Here is a 20636-nt window from a genome sequence, read left to right on the forward strand (position 1 = left end):
TTAATATAATTAAAATGAAATGATTAAGTTATAATTAGAATAAAAATTATATATATATATATATATATATATAAATAATTTTAGTTTTTTGGTTTATAATTTTAATGTTAGTATTATATATTTTTTAATTTATATATTTATTTATTTTTAAATAAACAGTGTTCATTATCCTTTGATGGTTTAATTCGTACTTTAGTAAGGTTGTGAAGTTCATTCAGGATTCTCTTCATCCTGCCGCGCCCCATCACTGCTAGGATCGTAAATTGCTGTGTTAGCTGGAACGGATGAATGCCTGGACAGGGCGGCGAGGGCACACCGTGCTTTTGCTTGTCTGTCAAGCCCCTCTCCCTCACTTCATACTCCAGTTCTTTCTCTCAAAAGCTCCCCAGCCCTATTACCTGCTCATCCCCTCCAGTTTTTCATTGTCATTTTACACCCTTTTGCCTGTTTATCTTCAGGCGGTGTGTCGCAGCTGCCTCTGCAGAGCTCTCAGATGAATTAAAACACTACAATTCACAAAATCTGCTTTCTTTTCTAAGTTTAATGCTTTCTTAAGCATTCTCCTTAAGCTTAAGTGTTTTCAGGGGAACTACACACAGGTTGTGTGTTCATCCTCTCTGGTCAGTTGCACTGGTTTTAGTTTGCAAAGCTTTTTTAGCTGGCAGACGACACCGGGGTGGCTGGGACGTGCCCAAAACACAGCTTCTGAATGCGCAGAGGCAGAGACTGTCTGTCCAGACCGTGCGACTGGTGCTGAAACAGCAGCATACATTATCCCGTAGCACCCCGACACACTTGCTCCAACCCACACGCGCACCAGTCGCACATTACTCTGTCTGCAGCAGAGGGACTACTCGCAGCCATGATCCTGAAAAATGGGACCTGGTTCTGGAAGAATAAAGTGAGTGGAATAAACCCAGTTGTTTGTGATCTGCCTGAATCCTGATGTCTGGCATCCAACATTTCGGTCTTGTGCGCAAAGGCTTAAATATGTTGTTTGTGCGTGATTTATTATTAAGTAGCGTGAACAGGTGAGAGTGTTGTGCCAGGTGCATCTGGGTGTAATTGTCCCATGCATTTCTCAAGGTCTTGAGTGGTTTACTTGTAATGGGCCAGCATGCGTGACTGCATGTGTCCGTGTGCGAGCTGGCAAATCCCTGCTTGTTGATGTGTGAGAGATGCTCGTGGAGGGATTTAGTGCCTCTGTGTCTGTGGGAAAGCGGCGTGTTTATTTATAGTGGCAGGGCTCTCGTTTGCTACTACAGGACCCCAGCCGTCCCAGAAGTCTACTGGTAGGTTAGCCAAAATTTGTCAGCGGAGAGATATATATCTTTTGTGACCATACTAGGCATGTTGAGTTGCTGCCTAAAACTTTCTGCCTAAATAAATAGGTTTGAGTTACTGCGTCCACATTCCCTCAATATTTTACTTCAGTAGTTTCAAACTGGTGAGTAAAGTTAAAAAAAAAAAACACTTGATGGTGATTTACTAATAATGTCATGAACAGATTAAGTACAACTTTTTGACATGCGGTCAAAAAATTCTTTTAGCTTGTTTTTTCAGATTTTGACAATCTGTGGGGCAGTGCATTGCACTAGTGGCTATACAATATATTTGATTTATGTTGATATGTGTGATGTATGTTTTTGATTTGCCCAATTTTTAATGTCATGTGACAATTTTTTAATTAGGCAAACTTTGAAGGACTTATAAGGATTTATAAGACTTTACCATAAGTACATCATTTACATTTACATTTACATTTAATGTAAATAATGTACAAATGAGGACAATAGAAGCAATTGAAACAACAAAAGAGCAACAATATACAAGTGTTGTGACAAGTCCCGGTTAGCCTAACACTGTGTACGTAGCAAGTGTTTTTTTTTTTTGTTTTTTTTTAATATAATAAAAAAATAGAAAGTAGAAAAAAGAATAGATAGAGCTAGTGTTAGAGGATCAAATTATTATTTGTTCATATTAATTAAAAAGACAAGTAGAAAGAATAGAAAAAGAATAGTGAACACTAGTTTTAGAGGGTTAAGTTTCTTTTTTTTTTTTTAATAAATAAAAAGAAAACAAGTAGATAGAATAGAAATAGATCATTCTACTTTTAGAGGGTCAAGTGTAGACATCTTTTAAATAGTATATGTATAATTGTTTTCTTTTTAATTCCAAGTTGAATTTTTTAAATATTTGCATTTATTGTGTTTATTTTGTTGAAAACGTTGAATAACCTGTAAAGCGGATATGGCAATAAATTAAAATTTTGTACAACCAACTTACAGTGGCAATAAATATATGTATTTTTATATTTATATGTATGTGTTATAATTGTTAGAAATGCTATAACAATATGAGCTTCATTTCTGCTTTTTAAAAACCCTGTTACATTGAAAGTGCATTACTAAACATGGTTTGTATTTGTTTTTATAAACTTGAGAAAAGGAGCTATGCTCTAATAGACAGCATTCCTTTCCAACAAGTTCAGTGTTGGAAAGTTTGAGCTTTTATTTTGAAATTGCAATGAATAGTTAGCATATTGAGAAAGATATTGATGTATTCCTGCGTGTTCGTGTAGGTTTATAAATTATTTACCTTAAAAATCTGATAAAATGGTGCAGATTGTATTCCCAAATGAAGGTTATAATAAACCCAAACTCACAGCAATATGCAGAGGTAGAGTTTGAGACGCTCAACACATGGAAACGATGCATATATTAAATCTGCATGACATATATTTATTTAATCGAATCATAGCATTTGTGAATTCTCAATAGCATTATTTTTTTTATAATGATTTTTAAATGGATTTAATATATCATCAATCTTTGTCTGATAATGGATTGCATGGATTCTCAACGGTGAAATGAGCCACTTCTGGTAACTCGACACAGGCAAATTGCTGAATCAAGGAATCATGACAGCCATAGTAATCTGTCACATTTCCAAAGTAACCATCCCAACACTGCTTAAGTTGTGGTTACATTAGTGAAATTTCACAATTGCAAACATTTTTGTAAAATGTTAGGTTTAAATATGCAAATGAGGCATTATTTAATAAAATATGCGCTAATTTTGCATAAATTTCTAGTACAAAAATCTAAACACTTGATGAAGTCAAAATTCTTTTTGCCAAAGTTTTTTGACATATTAGAGTCAAATGTTTTTACAGAGAGAATTTTGAGTATCTCATTTTGTTTTTGAATTCAGAAAAAAAACAGCACAGACAGAAAACAATATATTTTAAAAAAATTTGGTTGGAATAAAATGTTGTATAAAATCAAGCAAATTATATACTTTATATGTAAAGTTTGGTGTGTGCAAGTACTACTGAAGTGGAGATTTATGGCTCTGTGTAGGAGAAAAAACTAATTTTGAGAAAACAGCCTTTAAAAATATGTATTGTAATTTAAATCTATTGACACAAATAGATAAAGTGCTATAAAAGAAACACTTAACAGTGTAGTGTGTGTGTGTGTGTGTGTGTGTGTGTGTGTTTTTTTTTTTTTTTTTTTTTTTTTTCCCTTCTTTCCCCCCCCCCCCACTAGTCTGAAAAAGCACTTTATGAAATTAGTGAAATTTCAGCCAAATTTAATGGGCAAAAATGTCCTTTGTCTATAGTATCTAATGTAGCGATGTATGAAGCACACAGAAATCACATCAAGCAAAGCACATTTCTGTTGGCCAACACAAAAAATTCACAGTCAACTTCAACTTGTTGCGACATCTGGTTGTGTTGTAGGAGGAGGCGGCGACTCCACTGGGACTGTCCACGGCTCAGGCTCTGTGCACCCTACGGGACCAGCTGTCCAACTTACTGGGGCAACACCAGAAATCCAGCCGGCGCAGATCCACCGTACAGGTCTGTTTTAGATCTCTTGTTATGGTATAACACTTTTATCAGAGAAATCCTGATTTTGGTTTCCCTCTTTGTTTTACAGGAGCTATGGGCCAAGAGCTTCCTTCACCATGACAGCCGGCATTCGTGCTTCCATTGGCCCGGAGCTGTTCTCACTCTGGTTGTGGTGGTTGGGCTGCTGTGTTGTCACGGCAGCCAGCCGAAGGGCAGGTGGGCAGGCCTTACAGCTAAAAAACTTTTGATTGACAGTTTGCTTTGACATCACATAGAGTTTCTATTTTATATTGTCTCAGTCAAGGTATAGAGTTAGTGAACGCGGGTGCACTCTTCCTGCTCCTGCTACTGAACCTCTTCCTCATTGGGCGGCAGCAGAGGTTACGGACGAGTGAGATGGTGCGGAGGCTCAAGTCCATCATCTCACAGCTGAACGGTGAGAGAGCAGCGACTGTATAAATGTCTGCAGGAATCAGTCATGCTTCTGGAGATTATGATGGTTATGCTATGGCTCATTCATTTATTTGCATTATATTTACATGCAATGCTAAATACACTTTGAACTGGAATTATGATAAAATTCACTGAAAATGCACTCTCCTGTCATTCAAAGTTGCTAGACTCCTAAGTCTAATAAGTAAATGTTCACTCATTTTTCTCATGGGTTGCCAGATTTTTTGGAGAGAAGTGCAGGACATCCACTCCGATGGGCCCCCTCTTTGTATCCTGACCTCTACACCCCCACTTCCCCTTCCTGGTCACTGCATTGGACATTCAGAGATGAGCAGCTGGTTAATCTACCTGTCAGTCTTTTGGTGGAAGGTGATGTTATTGCTCTTAGACCGGGCCAAGAAGCCTTTGCATCTCTCAGAGGCATCAAGGTAATGTCAGATTTTAGCTATTTTTTTGTTTATTTATTGTGTAGGATGTAGATATTTCACAATAGACACAAAAATTAGCATGGAAACAGTGTGTCCATGTTTAAAAACATTGAAAAAGCAGCACAGCTGTAAAGAACTACTAATCTGTGTCTGATATTTCCTGTTTGCATTATGGTGACAGGCTCAAAAAACCATTTATAGTTAATAATAGTCTACTGGTGTTATATCATTTTAAATTTGAATTACCTTGGCTTTGAGATTTTTGTTTTTTTATATATATAAAGCATTGTCCTTGTACTATTTCTTAACGTATAATATGTATAAGACAAGTTTGTACAAGTTGTAGTTTGTGCATCTTTTCTTTAAAGATATTTAACAAGTGATTTGTACATTTATATGTACATCATGTTTGTTTTATATGTACATCATGACAACTTCATGTGTGGTGCATTTGGAATAATTTTCGAGACGAGACACTGCAGGTGAATAGTGTAAAAAAACAACAACTAATAGTTATCACCTTACTTACCCAGTTGATTGATTACAATAATAACTGCAAACGTTTTTTATATTACAAGTTTTCTAACATGTTAGGTTTAAATATGCAAATGAGGCATTATTTAATGAAATATACGCTAATTTGCATACATTTCTAGTATAAAAATCTAAACCCTGGATGAAGTCCGTTTCAAAATTCTTGTTTATTTTTTTGACATATTAGAGTCAAATGTTTTTTTTTACGCAGGGACTTTTGAGTATCTCATTTTGTCACTCCAAAATTCAAAAAAAAAAACTTAGAACAGACTTTTTGGGGGAATAAAATGTTTTCAAATTATATTATTAATTATATGATTAAAATCAAGCAAATTATATTTGAACAAATCCCTCTGTAAAAACCTGTCTATATGAGAATATAGACAGGAATAAAAATGTAAAGTTTGGTGTGTGTCAGTGCTATTGAAGTGGAGATTGTCATGTCATTCCAAACCCATATCCATTTTCATCTTTGGAAAACAAATGAAGATATTTTTGATGAAATCCAAGAGCTTTCTGACCCTGGATAGACAGCAACGTAACTACTACGTTCAAGGCCCAGATCAGACATTGTTAAAATGGTCCATGTGACATCAGTGCTTACTGATGAAGCTACGAGAATTTTATGAATCTACGAGAATACTTTTTGTGTGGAAATAAAACAAAAATAACAACTTTATTCAATTTTTCTTCCCATATAGTAAATGTTTCTGGGGCTTGAAAATGATAGTTGCAGTCAATGAAAGGTCAGAAATCTCTCAGATTTCATCAAAAATATCTTAATTTGTGTTCTGAAGATGAACAAAGGTCTTACAGGTTTGGAACGACATGAGGGTAAGTAATTAATGACAGAATTTTTATTTTAGTGTGAACTGTCTGTTTAGTGTACAGTTCTATTTGAGGAGTGAGATTTTGGACCAATTATCATACATAACATGATGCCTTAGAAATTAAAACAAAGCATGCAACACAGTGTCCTCATTGCTGGTTAGGAAATGGGGTTACACTTTTTAATAGAGATCCACTATCAAGCTATTGTGATTTTACTAAAGTAGACAAAAACCCTGTGAATGATACAATGGTGTTTTGTGCTGGAATCTGAAACGGTAAAAAAGAAAACCTTGAAAAACACTCGCTGTTTATTAATGAGTGTTTCTCTCGGGTTCTGCGGCACTCTCGCTCTGTTCTTTTCAATCACTGTATCTTCTGTTACCAGGACGACGAACACATTGTGCTGGAGCCAGGAGACCTTTTTCCGCCGTTCTCTCCTCCTCCCTCCCCACGCGGGAATGAGCGGAAGGGCCCCCACAGTCCTCAGCAGTACCGCCTCTTTAGGGTGGTGCGCACACCTATACTCGACAGTGTCAGGTTAGTACATCCAAGCCAAACTAACTTGCTATCCATCTTTTTTTTTTAAGAGTGTGCAGAGCCATTTGTTAATTTTATGTGTCTGGCATCCAGTCTCATCCGCAGTCAGCTATTTTTAGCTATACAAAACAGCTGGTTTTGCCACTTGATATTCAAATCGGTGTGTCTTACAAAATTATTTTAATGTATTATCTTAATTGTGAACACACTGGTTTGTAGTGCACAGTTTTACCGTTTATTGCACGTTGTTCTCCTTCTCGTTATTTCCCTATAGCCACTAATGAACCGGAAGTCTCACCCATAGGCTTACTTCCACATTAAAGAGAAAGGTGGATAAATGCTGAAATATTTTTGGTTTGATTAAGTTTAAGAAATGATAACTATACATCTTTTTCTGACCAATAGGAACAGTCTTGACCTGGCTCTCTCCCGTCCAATCACAGCCCTTGATAATGAGCGGTTTACAGTGCAGTCCATTATTGCCAAATTCGCCTGTCCTGCTGTATTGGTATGACAAAACTAAATGCATGCACACTTTAAGTTTTCAAAATGGGTTTGTTTCACACATATTGCGCCTGCGAGCACACGCTTTTTGACACCTCACCCATGTTAACAGTTTGCTGTATTCACAATGCATAGTATGTTTGTAGATATTTATTATTGAGGATTTTGAATTTAGCAGAAAATAAGGTGATTCTTTTCTGTAAACCTGATTATCAAGACAATCTTTTGCAATATTAGCTTTTATGAAGCAACTTTAAATGATGTAGTGAAACGCCGTCATTGTGAAAGCTGTCAGGGTGCTCGCATGATGTGTGATGACACATATAAGTTTAAAAAAATCGTGTGAAAATGTGCATCCATTTACTGATGATGATCTTCAGTCAACTTTTTCATTTATAGGTGGCCTTTTTCTCTATTAACACGATCCGGTACTTCTGTGACACTCCCAGTCTCACCCCTGGACCTTTCAACTTCCTTCAGTTGCAGGTTGATAATAGTTAATCACAAGTTAAATTTCCTTTTTTTCTGTGAACTGCTTTCGCTGTGAATAGTAAATGTTAGGTTGAAGCCATCATAGCAATTCTCTTTTTAATTTAATATATTTTTATTGCACCTTTAATATCAGGACATTAGAGTGGTTAGGCAAATTCCAAATGTGACCCTAGACCACAAAACCAGTCAAAAGGGTAATTTTTTTTTAAAATTGAGATTTATACATAACATGAAAGCTGAATAAATAAGCTTTCCATTAATGTATGGTTTATTAGGATAGGACAATATTTGGCCAAAATCTGGAATGTGAGGGTGCAAAAAAAATCAAAATATTGAGAAAATTGCCTTTAAAGTTGTCCAAATGAAGTTCTTAGCAATGCATATTACTATTCAAAAATGTTTGATAAGTTTTGACAAGTTTTGATATATTTACAAAATATCTTCATGGAACATGATCTTTACTTAATATCCTAATGATTTTCGGCATAAATATAGATAATTTTGACCCATACAATGTATTGTTGGCTATATATACTCGTGCGACTTGTGATTGGTTTTGTGGTCCAGGGTCACAAGTGAAATGTTCGCACCCATGAAAGGAAGAGAACAATACTTTTTTTTTTTTTTTTTTTTAAATAAGTCTCTTCTGCTCACCAAGCCTGCATTTATTTAATCCAAAGTACAGAAAAAACTGTACATTTTTGAAAAATGTTTACTATTTAAAATAACTTTTTTCTATTTGAATATATTTAAAAATGTAATTTATTACTGTGATTTCAAAGCTGATTTTTTTTGTTGCATTATTACTCCAGTCACATGATCCTTCAGAAATCTAATATTCTGATTTGCTGCTAAAAAAAAAAAAAAAAAAAAATTATTATTATGTTGAAAACAGCTTAGTATCATTTTTTTTCAGGTTTCTTTGATAAATAAAAAGTTTAGAAAAAACGGATTTTATTTAAATGTCTTTATCATCACATTTGATCAATTTAAAGCATCCTTGCTAAAGTATTAATTTCTATTATATCTATGATAATAATAAAATGTATTCAGATAGAAAAGGGTTGTTTTAAATAGTAAAAATATTTCAAAATTTTACTGTTTTTGCTGTACTTTGGATCAAATAAATTCAGGCTTGGTGAGCAGAATAGACTTCTTTAAAAACATTAAAAAACTTGCAGTTCAAAAACTTTTGACTGGTGGTGTAAATAATTGAAATCCTTATCATTATTCTTTTATCTACTAAACATTTGATGCAAACATTGTGGTATTAATGTTTCTCTTTCCCTCTTTTTCTCCTTTTCTTTGTTCTCTCTGATAAATAGATGATGGGTGTATTGCCCATTTTACCTCTGCTGTTTCCTGTGATGTGGATTCTGGTCAATGCGTACGGAGAGGCCCGTGTGTTAGCCGAGTCCAGCCGTAACTCTCCCACTGGCCTGGTAAGACAGACAGAGCACCACACATTCATTCACTTGTTTATGCTATTCATTAACAATTCACACTCATACATATGCAGACACAAAACACGCACAACTCGCATAATCCTGACGGATACTGCTGCTAAATTGTAACTCACTCAGTCTATGATTACTGTGTGTATTAACTTTGATTTGCAGCTGTAACACTGCATGAGGAAGTAAAGCTCATTGGCCGAGCACACACTAGTAGTAGAAAGGCTTAGGGAGGGATTGTGGAGCCGAGGTGAAGCGATTAGGCTAGAGTTGAAACGGAGGGCTGACCGTCTGCTCAGGTGTTTAATCAGACTTTTCTCTCGTCCCAGCTTGCTAAGTTCTCTGAGGACACTCTAAGCAGCTACACGGAAGTGGTGTCCTCCCAGGTATATCCTCTGTATTCCTCCTCCTCCTCTCCCACCCGTTCACCACACGCTTCTTGTGATCCTTCTCCCCTGCTCTGGACCCTGCCACAATCGTCATCATTTTTTCCCTCACCTTTTTGTTCTGATTATTACTCATGTCAACTTTATCTGAGGATCGCTATGGAAGCAGTTTTATTTTTTTGCGACACCATTTTATTCTTTTAAACAACACGGTCACTTCATTTCACCTCGTTCGATCAAGTTTGCAAAATCTGCCTATACACCCGCGGTCTTTTTGATTTATTTACACCTTTTCGCTTCTTGTGCTGCCGGTTAGTTTGGCACCCCCTCCCTCCACACGCTGACCTGTGACCCCTCGGCCTTTGCCTGCCCACCTTCTGTCTGCCTGAGGTTTGCATGATAGATTATATACGCTCTCTCTATAGTGGTGGTGCTTGTCTGGACTACATTTATCTGGGTTAATGTACATTTTGAAAACTTCTGCATGATCAAGACTCTGTTTTTTCCCTTTAAAATTTTCAAAGTGTGGTAAGTATTTGTCTGCATGGACAGATCAGACATATGAGCAGACTGAAAGTGCTGTACTGTGTTTTGCCTTTTAATTTCTTATTTCAAAGACTTTATAATACAAAAAAGAATGTCTTAAGAAGCTCTTCATAAACTTTCTCAGTGGTTTATTTAACAGCTGTGCACAGTTAAAGTCTGAGTGTGTGTGTGTGTGTGTGTGTGTGTGTGTGTGTGTGTGTGTTTGTTTGATGATGTGAGTCTTTAAAGACCCAGTGAAATCAAAATTGGACTCGTGTGGCTTTTGTGGAGTTTCCATGTCTGTTAGATTTGAGGTCATCTGTATCCTAGTATAGTCCTTACAGATGACAAATGTAACTTTTTTTTTTTTTTTTTTTTTGGCAGATACTGCATTTACTCCAGATCAATCGCTATGTGTTTTTCTGGGCCTATGCAGATACTGATACCAATGATTGCAGATCAAGTAGACTGATATCCAATATTTTGAACAGATATGTCTGGTGTAAAAATGGCAATTTATGTCAAAATTAAGAATAACAAGGGCTCTGACAAACTTTTATCGGTTTTGAAAATGACAAATACCAGTAACCAAAGATTTTACCATTACTCAATACATTCACTATATAAATTTTAAAGTCTCTTGGCCAAATAATTTAAAATGTATCATATCAGAATTATAATTCTAATTAGAATTATAATTCTGCCCTAAACAGAAAATCCTCTGTATTAAAATTTTGTATTAGTATTGTTGACAGAAATGTATAATAAAATATGTAAAATCTAAAAACGCTCATGTAAATCATTGAAAACGCTAATAAATTAATTATTCTTTAGCAAAACAAATATATATTTTTTTCAAATATAATAAGAAAATATGTAAATATAAGAAAATACAAAACCGTGTGTACATCTAAAAACCCAAATTGAGCCCATGTGCAAGACCAAAAAAATAACAATAAAGGAAAAATACCACTTCTGTATATATTTATTTATAAACAACTTAACGTTTGGACCAATTAGGTCAATGCCTGATGAAGATCTAATCGGTTGAAATGTTGCGTTGTTTATAAATAAATATATATATATGTGCAGCATTGCCAATGTGTGGACATTCCTTTTTTTTCTTTGCTTATTTGTACTTTTTGTCAACAAAAATAATGGAGTTTTTTTTTATATATATCAGGCATTTAACATTTACCAGTATCAGGCATAATATTAATATTGTAATTTGTTTTTGTTTTTTTTAGCAGATATTTACTCAGGATCAACCAGTATGTGTTTTTCAGGGCCTGTGCAGATACCGATACCGATTATTACAGATCAAGTAGGCCGATAACCAATATTTTGAACTGAGATATATGTCTGGTGTAAAAATGAAAAAAAAAGAACAACAGGGGCTCTGACAAAATCTCTTTTAATTTTTTTCAGTTTTGAAAATGACAGATACCGATAACCACAAAAATGCTTAATATCGGCACCAATATCGATAATTGATCAACCCTTAATATTTACAGATATTATTCATAAATGCACTAAGGTTGGGATCAATTAATTTTTTTTTATGTTCTTGAAAGACATAACTATTTTCTTTATTTCATTATGGAAGATGAATTATACATTTTTTATTTTATTATATTTTAAAGTGCAGTGTATTTCTGTGTTGGCAAAGCCCAATGTTCAGCAGCCATTACTCCAGTCTTCAGTGTCAAATGGTCCTTCAGAAATCATTTCAATATGCTGAAAGCTTTTAGCTCAGTTTTGATTTCATGTTGACTTTAAAGGTGGATTCTTGAACGTCTGATGTGTCTCTGTCAAATAGATTCACCTGCCACTAACAGTTTTCAGTTTTTCCTCTGCAGTGCTGTTCTCCTGTAGCTGCTGCCTCAAGCTTTCAGCTGTTTGCTTCAGTTTCAAATCTTGTGTCATTCAGTCAATTTCTTTCTCCCTTTTCCTGCTGCAAGGTGTATTTGACTTTATGAAACAATTCTAAAAATCTCTGAATGAATCAGGACAAACACAAGACTGGACATGCTACTGCTGCTTTCTTCCTGCCTAAATCTCCCAGGCTTTGTCTTACAGTGTGTGTGAGTGTCAGAATGTCTGTGTGTGTTTTGTCTGATGATGACATCCAGAACCAGGTTTCAGGTTTCATAATTCCTGACACTTTTGCAGAGCCATACGAAACCCAGAGCTGCTGATACATGGATTTGAGTTTCAGTCAGGGGAGACGATGACACTCACACCATATTTGTGTGTGCGCTTGTGTACAGGAGATGCTACGCTGTGTGTGGAGATACCTGGTCAGTGTTTTGAAGGGAGAGTCCCAGACCCTCTGTTATACCTCCAGTCTGCTGCACTCGTTGGGTTCAGTCACTGTAAGTGCTCCCCCTGCTGTCACAGTTGAAATATTACACTTCCTGCTTGCAATCTGGGGAAGAAAAAGGGATTGGTATTCCCTTTAAAAATGAATATAGATGAATATAGCTTATTTTCAACCTAATTATAAATTTACAGCAGGTTTATAATTACTATAAACATTCAGGAGAGCAGTTTTCCCATTCAAATATTTAGATTAGTGGTCAATCAATATGTCTCTTTAATACCAGGACCGTTTTAAGAACGAGGTCCTGCCCCCATTCGTAAACGTTTGTTTACATCCTTGAGATACTGCATCTGAAACACGATGGTAATTACCACAAATAGTAATTATAACACATCCCTCAGTATGTATAAACAATGGTGAGTGTTTACAGTAAATAAATAGGCTTTATATTGCAAGACTAAAAGGCATGAATGCAGCACTGCAAATAGACTAAATGTCCAAAACATGATCATATAGGAAATACGCATTTAAAGTCAGTTTGAAATGCTTTTAGAAAAGCATAATCATAACATAAACATTGCATATGTTGTGTGACAGAACTACAGTTGAAGTCAAAAGTGTACATACACCTTGCAGAATCTGCAAAATATTAATTTTTACCAAAATAAGAGGGATCATACAAAATGCATGTTATTTTTTTAGTACTGACCTGAATAAGATATTTCACATAAAAGACATTTACATACAGTCCACAAGAAAAAAATATTATTTGAATTTATAAAAATGACCCCTTTCAAAGTTTTACATACACTTGATTCTTAATACTTGTGATAGTTGTTCACAAGTCCCTTGTTTGTCCTTGAACAAAAAAAGCATTTTTGTGTATTTGAACCCTTTCCAACAGTGATGGTATGGTTTTGTGTTCCTTTTTTTCACACTGAGGACAACTGAGGGACTCATATGCAACTAATACAGAAGGTTCAAATGCTCACTGATGCTTTAGAAGGAAAAACAATGCATTAAGAGCCAGGGGGGTAAAAACTTTTTAAATTTGAATATTAGGGTAAATGCAACTATCATTTGCATTATCATTAACTATCCCTAAACAAAAAAACAGCTGTGGATCATTCAGGTAATAACACTCAGTTATCAAGTGTATGTAAACTTTTGAACGGGGTCATTTTTATAAAATTTATAAAACTGTTATATTCTCTTGAGGACGATATGTAAACGTCTTTCTTGTGAAATATCTTATTCAGGTCAGTACTATATAAAAAATAACATGCACTTTGTATGATCACTCTTATTTTGATATGCATTATTTAATATAATACACTTCATGTATTTTATCATTCTCATGCTCGATGGGAAGTGTAGTGGGAAGTGTATTACTTTTGTAGCTGGACACAGTACACAAACAATTTTAATGATAGTTTCCTGACCTTTCATAGGTGCTTTGCTGTGTGGATAAGCAGGGCATTCTGTCCTGGCCCAATCCCAGTCCCGAGACTGTGCTATTCTTCAGCGGACGAGTAGAACCACCTCATGACAGCCAGGATGACCTCAGAGACGACCTGTCAGTCAACTCCCTCTGCAGGACAGAGGGCGAGGAGGAACGAGATGAGGTACTACTCATAGCCAGACTGGAGCATCATAATTACAATTTCTTTTGATTATGATGATTTGATTTAGATTACTGCAGAAATACAGTATATAATTCTACACGATAGAGCTGAACTTGAAAAAGTTGTTATTTTAGCCTCACTTTAGTCTGTGTATTTTCCTGTGTTTAGGCTCAGGAAGGTGAAGCACTGCTGTGTTTACCGGCGTTTGAACCCTCCCTTCACATGGCTGAGCAGGAACCCAGCGAGACGTCACATGACACCGCCCGCTCCTCAGACACCCAGCGCCAACGTCGAGGACCCCAAACCACCCGTTCCAAACACCCATCAGGCTCCAATGTCAGTTTCAGCCATGACACTGAGGGTGGTGAAGATGACATTGCTCAGGTAGGACTACACCTTTATGTTGCTACTAGAAGAAGGGAGTGATGAGGGGTTAGATAGAAAAATAAGAGTTACCTCACACATGGGACCTAGAATTTGCCACACCTACAGACGGACGGAAGGAAAGATTAAGAGTTCTGGTTATAACTTTGCAGTTTGGTTTTACGGGTTTGTGTGCATCTCTATTTCCAGCCATGCGGTGTGGGTGATGATCTGTGTGAAGCAGAAGATTTTGTGTGCGACTATCATCTGGAGATGTTGAGCCTGTCCCAGGATCAGCAGAACCCTGTCAGCATCCAGTTTGATGACTCTGGTTGGCAGAATCACCTGCCCTCTTTGAAGCCTCTTGGCTTGAACATCCTGTTGAACCTGTGCAATGCCACCGTCACCCAGCAGCTCTGCAGATTCTCCGATCACTTGTCAAACCTGGCACTGCAGGAATGCCATGGGGCGGTTCTGCCCGTTCATGTTCCCTGGGGCCTCTGTGAACTATCTCGCCTTATCGGTAAATGAGAGAAGCTTGTTAATAAACGTATTTTCAGGATAGTCTGGCAGTCCTTCTAGTGGTTAGTGATGTTAAATTCATTTTAGTATCTTCACATCCTTTCTTAAGATTACTGGGTTGTTCTTTCCTGTTCTGTTTTATGTCAGGTTTCACTCCAGGGGCGAGGGAATTGTTTAAGCATGAGAATCATCTGGCTTTGTACCAGCTCCCTTCCGGAGAGAAGGCCAAAGAATCTGTTCCCCGGCGCCTCCATCACTTTACCAAACGCCAGCCCCCCATCAGTCACCTCATCAGTCTGTTTGTCAGGGACAGCACTACCGGTACGGCCCTTTTTATTCTATTCCACTTCCTGTTTGTCCTTGGTGGTTTTTTTTGGTCACTGACCTTTGCCCTTTGAACTCTGTTCAGATAATGTACAGATGCTCTCCCACGGCTCGGCTGACCTCATCCTAGAAGCCTGTACTGATTTCTGGGACGGGGCGGATATCTATCCGCTGTCTGGCTCGGATAGGTCAGATATGCTAATTAAAAAACACTTCGTTTTCTTAATATGCATAGTGGAGAATTTTGTTTCTGTACTAAAGTATGGTTTTATGCTTCATAGGAAAAAGGTTTTAGATTTCTACCAACGTGCCTGTCTGTCTGGATATTGTTCTGCATTCGCTTATAAGCCTATGCAGGTGGCATTGTCTGGACAGCTCAATGGAAAATGTGTGGAGCTGGCTCCAGGCCCCACACTCTTTTCTGGGGTGGAGCTTCCCAGTACCACCCCCATCAAACATGGCAGCCGCAGGAACAGCTGGAGCTCTGATGGTAAGAGACATTGTTTGTTCAGCTCACAGTCTGGACAGGACAGTTAAAAATCATGTTTGTCTGACGATCAGCTGATCCAATAGATACATAAAAAGATGCAGGTTTATGTAGCGGGATAGGTACATAGATGGATGGATAGACAGATATACACATAGTTGGATAAATGGATGGGTGGATGGATGGATGGATACATCAGTGGATAAACAGATGATGGCTGGATAGATAGCTGGATGGATGGATAGATAGATATGTAGCTGTATGGATGGATAGATGCATAGCTGGATAGATGGTTAGATGGATACATGGATGGATAGACAGATAACAGCTGGATAGATAACTGGATAGATAGATGAATATGAACAGATGGATAGACAGATGGTTGTATAAATGAATGGATGGATGGATACCTGGATAGATAGCTAGATGGATGGATAGACAGATATGTAGCTGGATGGATGGATAGATACATAGCTGAATAGATGGATGATAGATATCTGGATGGATAGACAGATATATACCTGGATATATAGCTAGATAAATGGGTAGATGGATTGATGGGTAGACAGATAAATACATACCTGGATAGATAGCTAGATGGATCGATGGTTAGATGGATGGATACATAACTGAATAGATGGATGGATGGATTGATGGATAGATAGCTGGATGGATTGATGATAGATACATGGATTGATGGATGATGAATACATAATTGGATGGATGGATGTAAAGACAGATACATAACTGGATAGATAGCTAGATGGATAGTTAGATGGATGTATAATTAGAAACAGATGGATATACAAATGGTTAGATGGATACTTGAATGGATTGATGGATAGATATATAGATGGATGGATACATAACTGGATAGATGGATGGGTGGATGCATGGATACATAACTGAATAGATAACTAGATGGATAGCTAGATGGTTGGATAAATATATGGATGAATGGATGGATAGATACATAATTGGATAGATAGCTGGATGGATAAATAGAAACCAATGGATACGTGGATGGATAGAGGTATGATAGATGTGTAGATGGATAGACAGATAGATAGCTAGATGGATGTATTGATGATAAATACATGGATGGATGGATGGATGGGTAGATACATTGCTGGATAGATAGCTGGATGGATGAATAGAAACAGATAGATAGATGGCTAGATGGATACATGCATAGATGGATGGACAGATAGATACATAGCGGGACAAAGAGAGGTACATGGATGGATGGATGAATAGATAGATAGAAAGATGGATTGCTCAACTGATTCATTTTTTTCGATTTCTGGATATAAGTACATGGTTTAAACTGAATCATTGAAATTAGTCAAACTTACCATCTCTAATATGCTTGTGTACTCTGTATGTTTTAGAGGGTATTGGAGAAGGTTTGGAGAAGGAGGACTGTGTGCAGGCTCTAAGTGGCCAGATCTTCATGGGAATGGTGTCGTCCCAGTTCCAAGCCCGACTGGACACTGTGAGGCTCATTGAGAACCTTGTGGGAGCCTGTATCCGCTTTGTGTACTTCTCCATGGAAGATGAACTGCGCAGCAAAGTATGACACTGATGGGAAAACACACTTAAGTACACACATAATGCATTTGCCGTGTCACCTCTTAATGTTGTCTTTGCTTGTAGGTGTTTGCAGAGAAGATGGGTTTGGAGACGGGCTGGAACTGTCACATCTCTCTGACCCCAAACGGTGATGGTCACTGCGATGGTGCTCCATCCAGCCCTAGCCAAGCAGGATCTCTACATGATGACCTTCTGCAGGGTAAGTGTGTTTTATCACTTTACAAAATTGATCCTCATTTGGAATTTATTTAAATGATGCAGCTTTTTTGTTCTTAGATTCTCGTGATGATGCAGAGGGTCCACTACTGCCTGAAGACCAATCAGATCTTGCCAGCTTCCAGCCTACTGACAGTGATGTGCCCAGTTTCTTAGAAGACTGCAACAGAGTAAGCAGCCTACTCCAATAGAACTAGAATCTGATGTTGCTGTATTAGATTGTAGAGCCAGATTTACACTGCGAATTTGGCACAGAAGCGCTTCTAAAGTGGCATTTAGTGTATTTGCATAGGCTATTTAAGGAGATATTTCCCAAAGATTTAAATTACTTAATTACTTTATTAATTGAAGTCTAATAAAATGCATCCATCCATCATAAAAAGACTCCGGGGGGTTAATAAAGGCCTTCTGAAGCAAATAAATGCATTTGTGTAAGAAAAATATTCATATTTAAAACTTCATAAACCGTAGGTGAACGCAGTAACAAATGTGGAAGCAACAAATGCAGAAGTGCAGTAGAGAGGGCAAAACAAAACAACAGTCACGAATTAGAACAAAACAAGGATTTGTTAAGAAAAATGGCAGAAGATTTTGATATAAGCCAAGATGAGGTTTTCTTTTGCAGGGACGCCATTCTCTCGTAAATGTGCATATGACAGTTAGCAGAAGCTAGAGATTCCAGTTTATAAAGTTGTAGATATGGATATATTTTTTTATATACAAATGCATCAGTTTGGTTTAGAAGGCCTTTATTAACCCACTGGAGCTGTGTGGAGTACTATTTATGATGGATGGATGCACTTTATTGGACTATCAGAATCTCAACAGCCATGCACTGTCATTATAAAGCGTGAATGACCCAGGACATTTTTTAATAGAACTCTGATTGTATTCATCTGAAAGAAGAAAGCTGTATACATCTAAGATGGCTTGTGAGTGAGTAAATCATGGGGTAATTTTCATTTTTGGGTTAACTATCTCTTTAATGCTGCTCAGAGATGGCATAAAAGCATTTAAACTGCAAGTATAAGTATATACTTTGCTGATGCATGAAAAGCCAGACTAAATCATACCTGACCTAACCCTAGTATCACTATGTATTGCTGTGTAAATGCCACCTTTATGCCACCTCTGAGCAGCATTAAACAGTCTGTGTAAATGCATTTAAATGCCATTTTAGAAGCACTTCTGTGCCAACTTTGCAGTATGAGTTTGGTAGTTTTAAAATATCTTTTGAAGCTGCTGAAATACTGATTAATGCTCTGTCCTCTCTGTTGTTTTATAGGCCAAACTGCCTCGTGGCATTCATCAGGTTCGTCCTCATTTGAAGAACATAGACAATGTGCCTCTACTGGTGCCCCTGTTCACAGACTGCACCCCTGAAAGTGAGTCAGCCTCAACACTATCTGTAAAGTCAGCTTTTATTCTTTGTGACCTGCTGTTCTTTCATACAGTATATCCGAATTAAACTGCTTCTCGAATGAGAGAAAATGTGGGGTGGTGCTTGATTTTGTCTATCAGGAATTTAATGGATTATGTGCAATTTTGTGTTCCACAGCAATGTGTGAAATGATGAAGATCATGCAGGAGAACAGAGAGGTGACGTGCTGTTTGGGGAGCTCCGCAAACTTCCGTAACAGCTGCCTTTTTCTGCAGAGTGACATCAGGTGGGTAACACACGTCACTGTGCTGCGCTATACACCATAATACCATAATTAAATATGGCCTATAATATTATGCAAAGCTGCAATCTAAAGAATGCCTATTTTCAAGAAGCCAAAAAGATAACTTTTGAGTTTTTGGACACTGCTTAATTCCCATTATTTCATACTTTTGATGACTTTACTGTTATGCTAAATGTGTGTGAGAGTCTAAATGATAAATGTGTGAGATCATAAAATATAGTGTACATCAGCCTAAGCAATTAAGGTTTTTTTTTTATTTTTTTTTTTATTTATTTATTTTTTTTTTAGAGTTCTCATTTAACTTTAAAGTGATTGTGGGGATTTGGAAACCCTGTCTCTTTGTGTTTTAGTATCTCCTTGGATCCTCTGTACCCATCCCGGTGCTCATGGGAGACATTTGGGTACGCTGCGGGCTGTGGTCTGAATGGAGACTGTGATGAGCTGTCTCCAATGGGGCTCAGTGCTAGTCTCAACAGCCTCGCCTGCTCCATGTCCTTCCATCAGGGCGAGAGTGTGAGCATGGTCAAACTCATAGAGCAGGTATGGGGAGCTCTCCTATACACATACGCTCTCTGGCACGCTGAGGCTGTTTATCACATGGGAGCAAGAAGATAAAAGCTCACGCAGTGAATTTATTTACACTACCATTCAAAGGTTTTGGGTCTATTCAGTTTTTGAAAGAAGTTTCAAAGTCTCCATTTATTTGATCAAAAATGCAATAAAAACAGTAATATTGTGAAATATTCTTAGTTTCAAACAACTGTTTTCTATTTTAATGTTTTAAAATGTATTTAAATGTATTACCTGTGTCTTTAATGTCTGAAGTCTCTGTGTAATATTTCTGTGGAAACGGTGATACTTTTTTTTCTCAATATTTTTTTTTAAATAGGAAGCCTAAGAACGGCATTTATTTAAAATAGAGATCTTTTGTAACAGTGTAAATGTCTATACTGTAATTTTTTAGAAATTGAATGTATTCTTGCTGAATGAAAGTATTAATTTCATACTTTTACAAATGTTTCCAACCAAAATGAAAAAAATTGTGGGGGGGAAAAAAAGTAAATTTACAAAATATCTTCATGGAACATGATCTTTACTTAATATCCTAATTGGTAAAAATATAAAAAAAAATACATAAAATATAAAATTGGTAATTTTCACCCATATAATGTATTTTTGGCTGTTGCTACAAATACTGTGCTACGTAAGAATGGTTTTGTGGTCCAGGGTCACATATAATAAATAGTCATGAAATTATTAGGGGAATGAGAATAGAATCATGTATTTTACAGACCAGACTCAAACCTAAATCACCCACATGAGCACCACAGCTCAATGTATCAAAAGCACGTCTGCTAACCTTCGCACCACAGTTTATACAAAAAACGTTCAGTGTACCGAAAAGAAATATGATGAAGTCTATGAATATAAGTCATGCAGGTTCGAATCTTGCTTGCAACTATTCCCAATTCCATTCTGACATCATAATTTCCTATCA

The 20636-nt window shown here is 36.8% G+C and overlaps 1 protein-coding gene across 5 annotated transcripts in view; it reads left to right on the forward strand.

The window, feature by feature from the left end:
• Positions 1–20636, forward strand: part of tmem94 (transmembrane protein 94) — a 29396-nt gene that overhangs the window by 3571 nt on the left and 5189 nt on the right. For 4 of the 5 annotated variants that reach the window (XM_051124411.1, XM_051124409.1, XM_051124410.1 and 1 more), the window contains 22 exons: positions 3746–3865; positions 3945–4072; positions 4156–4292; positions 4529–4737; positions 6488–6639; positions 7045–7147; positions 7543–7629; positions 8961–9077; positions 9419–9475; positions 12271–12375; positions 13775–13948; positions 14117–14332; positions 14522–14834; positions 14981–15154; positions 15243–15345; positions 15439–15647; positions 17036–17217; positions 17301–17436; positions 17514–17623; positions 18739–18838; positions 19012–19120; positions 19489–19678. In XM_051124411.1, the coding sequence (XP_050980368.1) occupies positions 3746–3865; positions 3945–4072; positions 4156–4292; positions 4529–4737; positions 6488–6639; positions 7045–7147; positions 7543–7629; positions 8961–9077; positions 9419–9475; positions 12271–12375; positions 13775–13948; positions 14117–14332; positions 14522–14834; positions 14981–15154; positions 15243–15345; positions 15439–15647; positions 17036–17217; positions 17301–17436; positions 17514–17623; positions 18739–18838; positions 19012–19120; positions 19489–19678 (3231 nt within the window). The remainder of the gene's footprint in view (positions 1–3745; positions 3866–3944; positions 4073–4155; positions 4293–4528; positions 4738–6487; positions 6640–7044; positions 7148–7542; positions 7630–8960; positions 9078–9418; positions 9476–12270; positions 12376–13774; positions 13949–14116; positions 14333–14521; positions 14835–14980; positions 15155–15242; positions 15346–15438; positions 15648–17035; positions 17218–17300; positions 17437–17513; positions 17624–18738; positions 18839–19011; positions 19121–19488; positions 19679–20636) is intronic. The other variant, XM_051124412.1, reaches the window with a different exon arrangement.

Source organism: Labeo rohita, chromosome 12 (assembly GCF_022985175.1).
Source record: "Labeo rohita strain BAU-BD-2019 chromosome 12, IGBB_LRoh.1.0, whole genome shotgun sequence".
Taxonomy (NCBI): domain Eukaryota; kingdom Metazoa; phylum Chordata; class Actinopteri; order Cypriniformes; family Cyprinidae; genus Labeo; species Labeo rohita.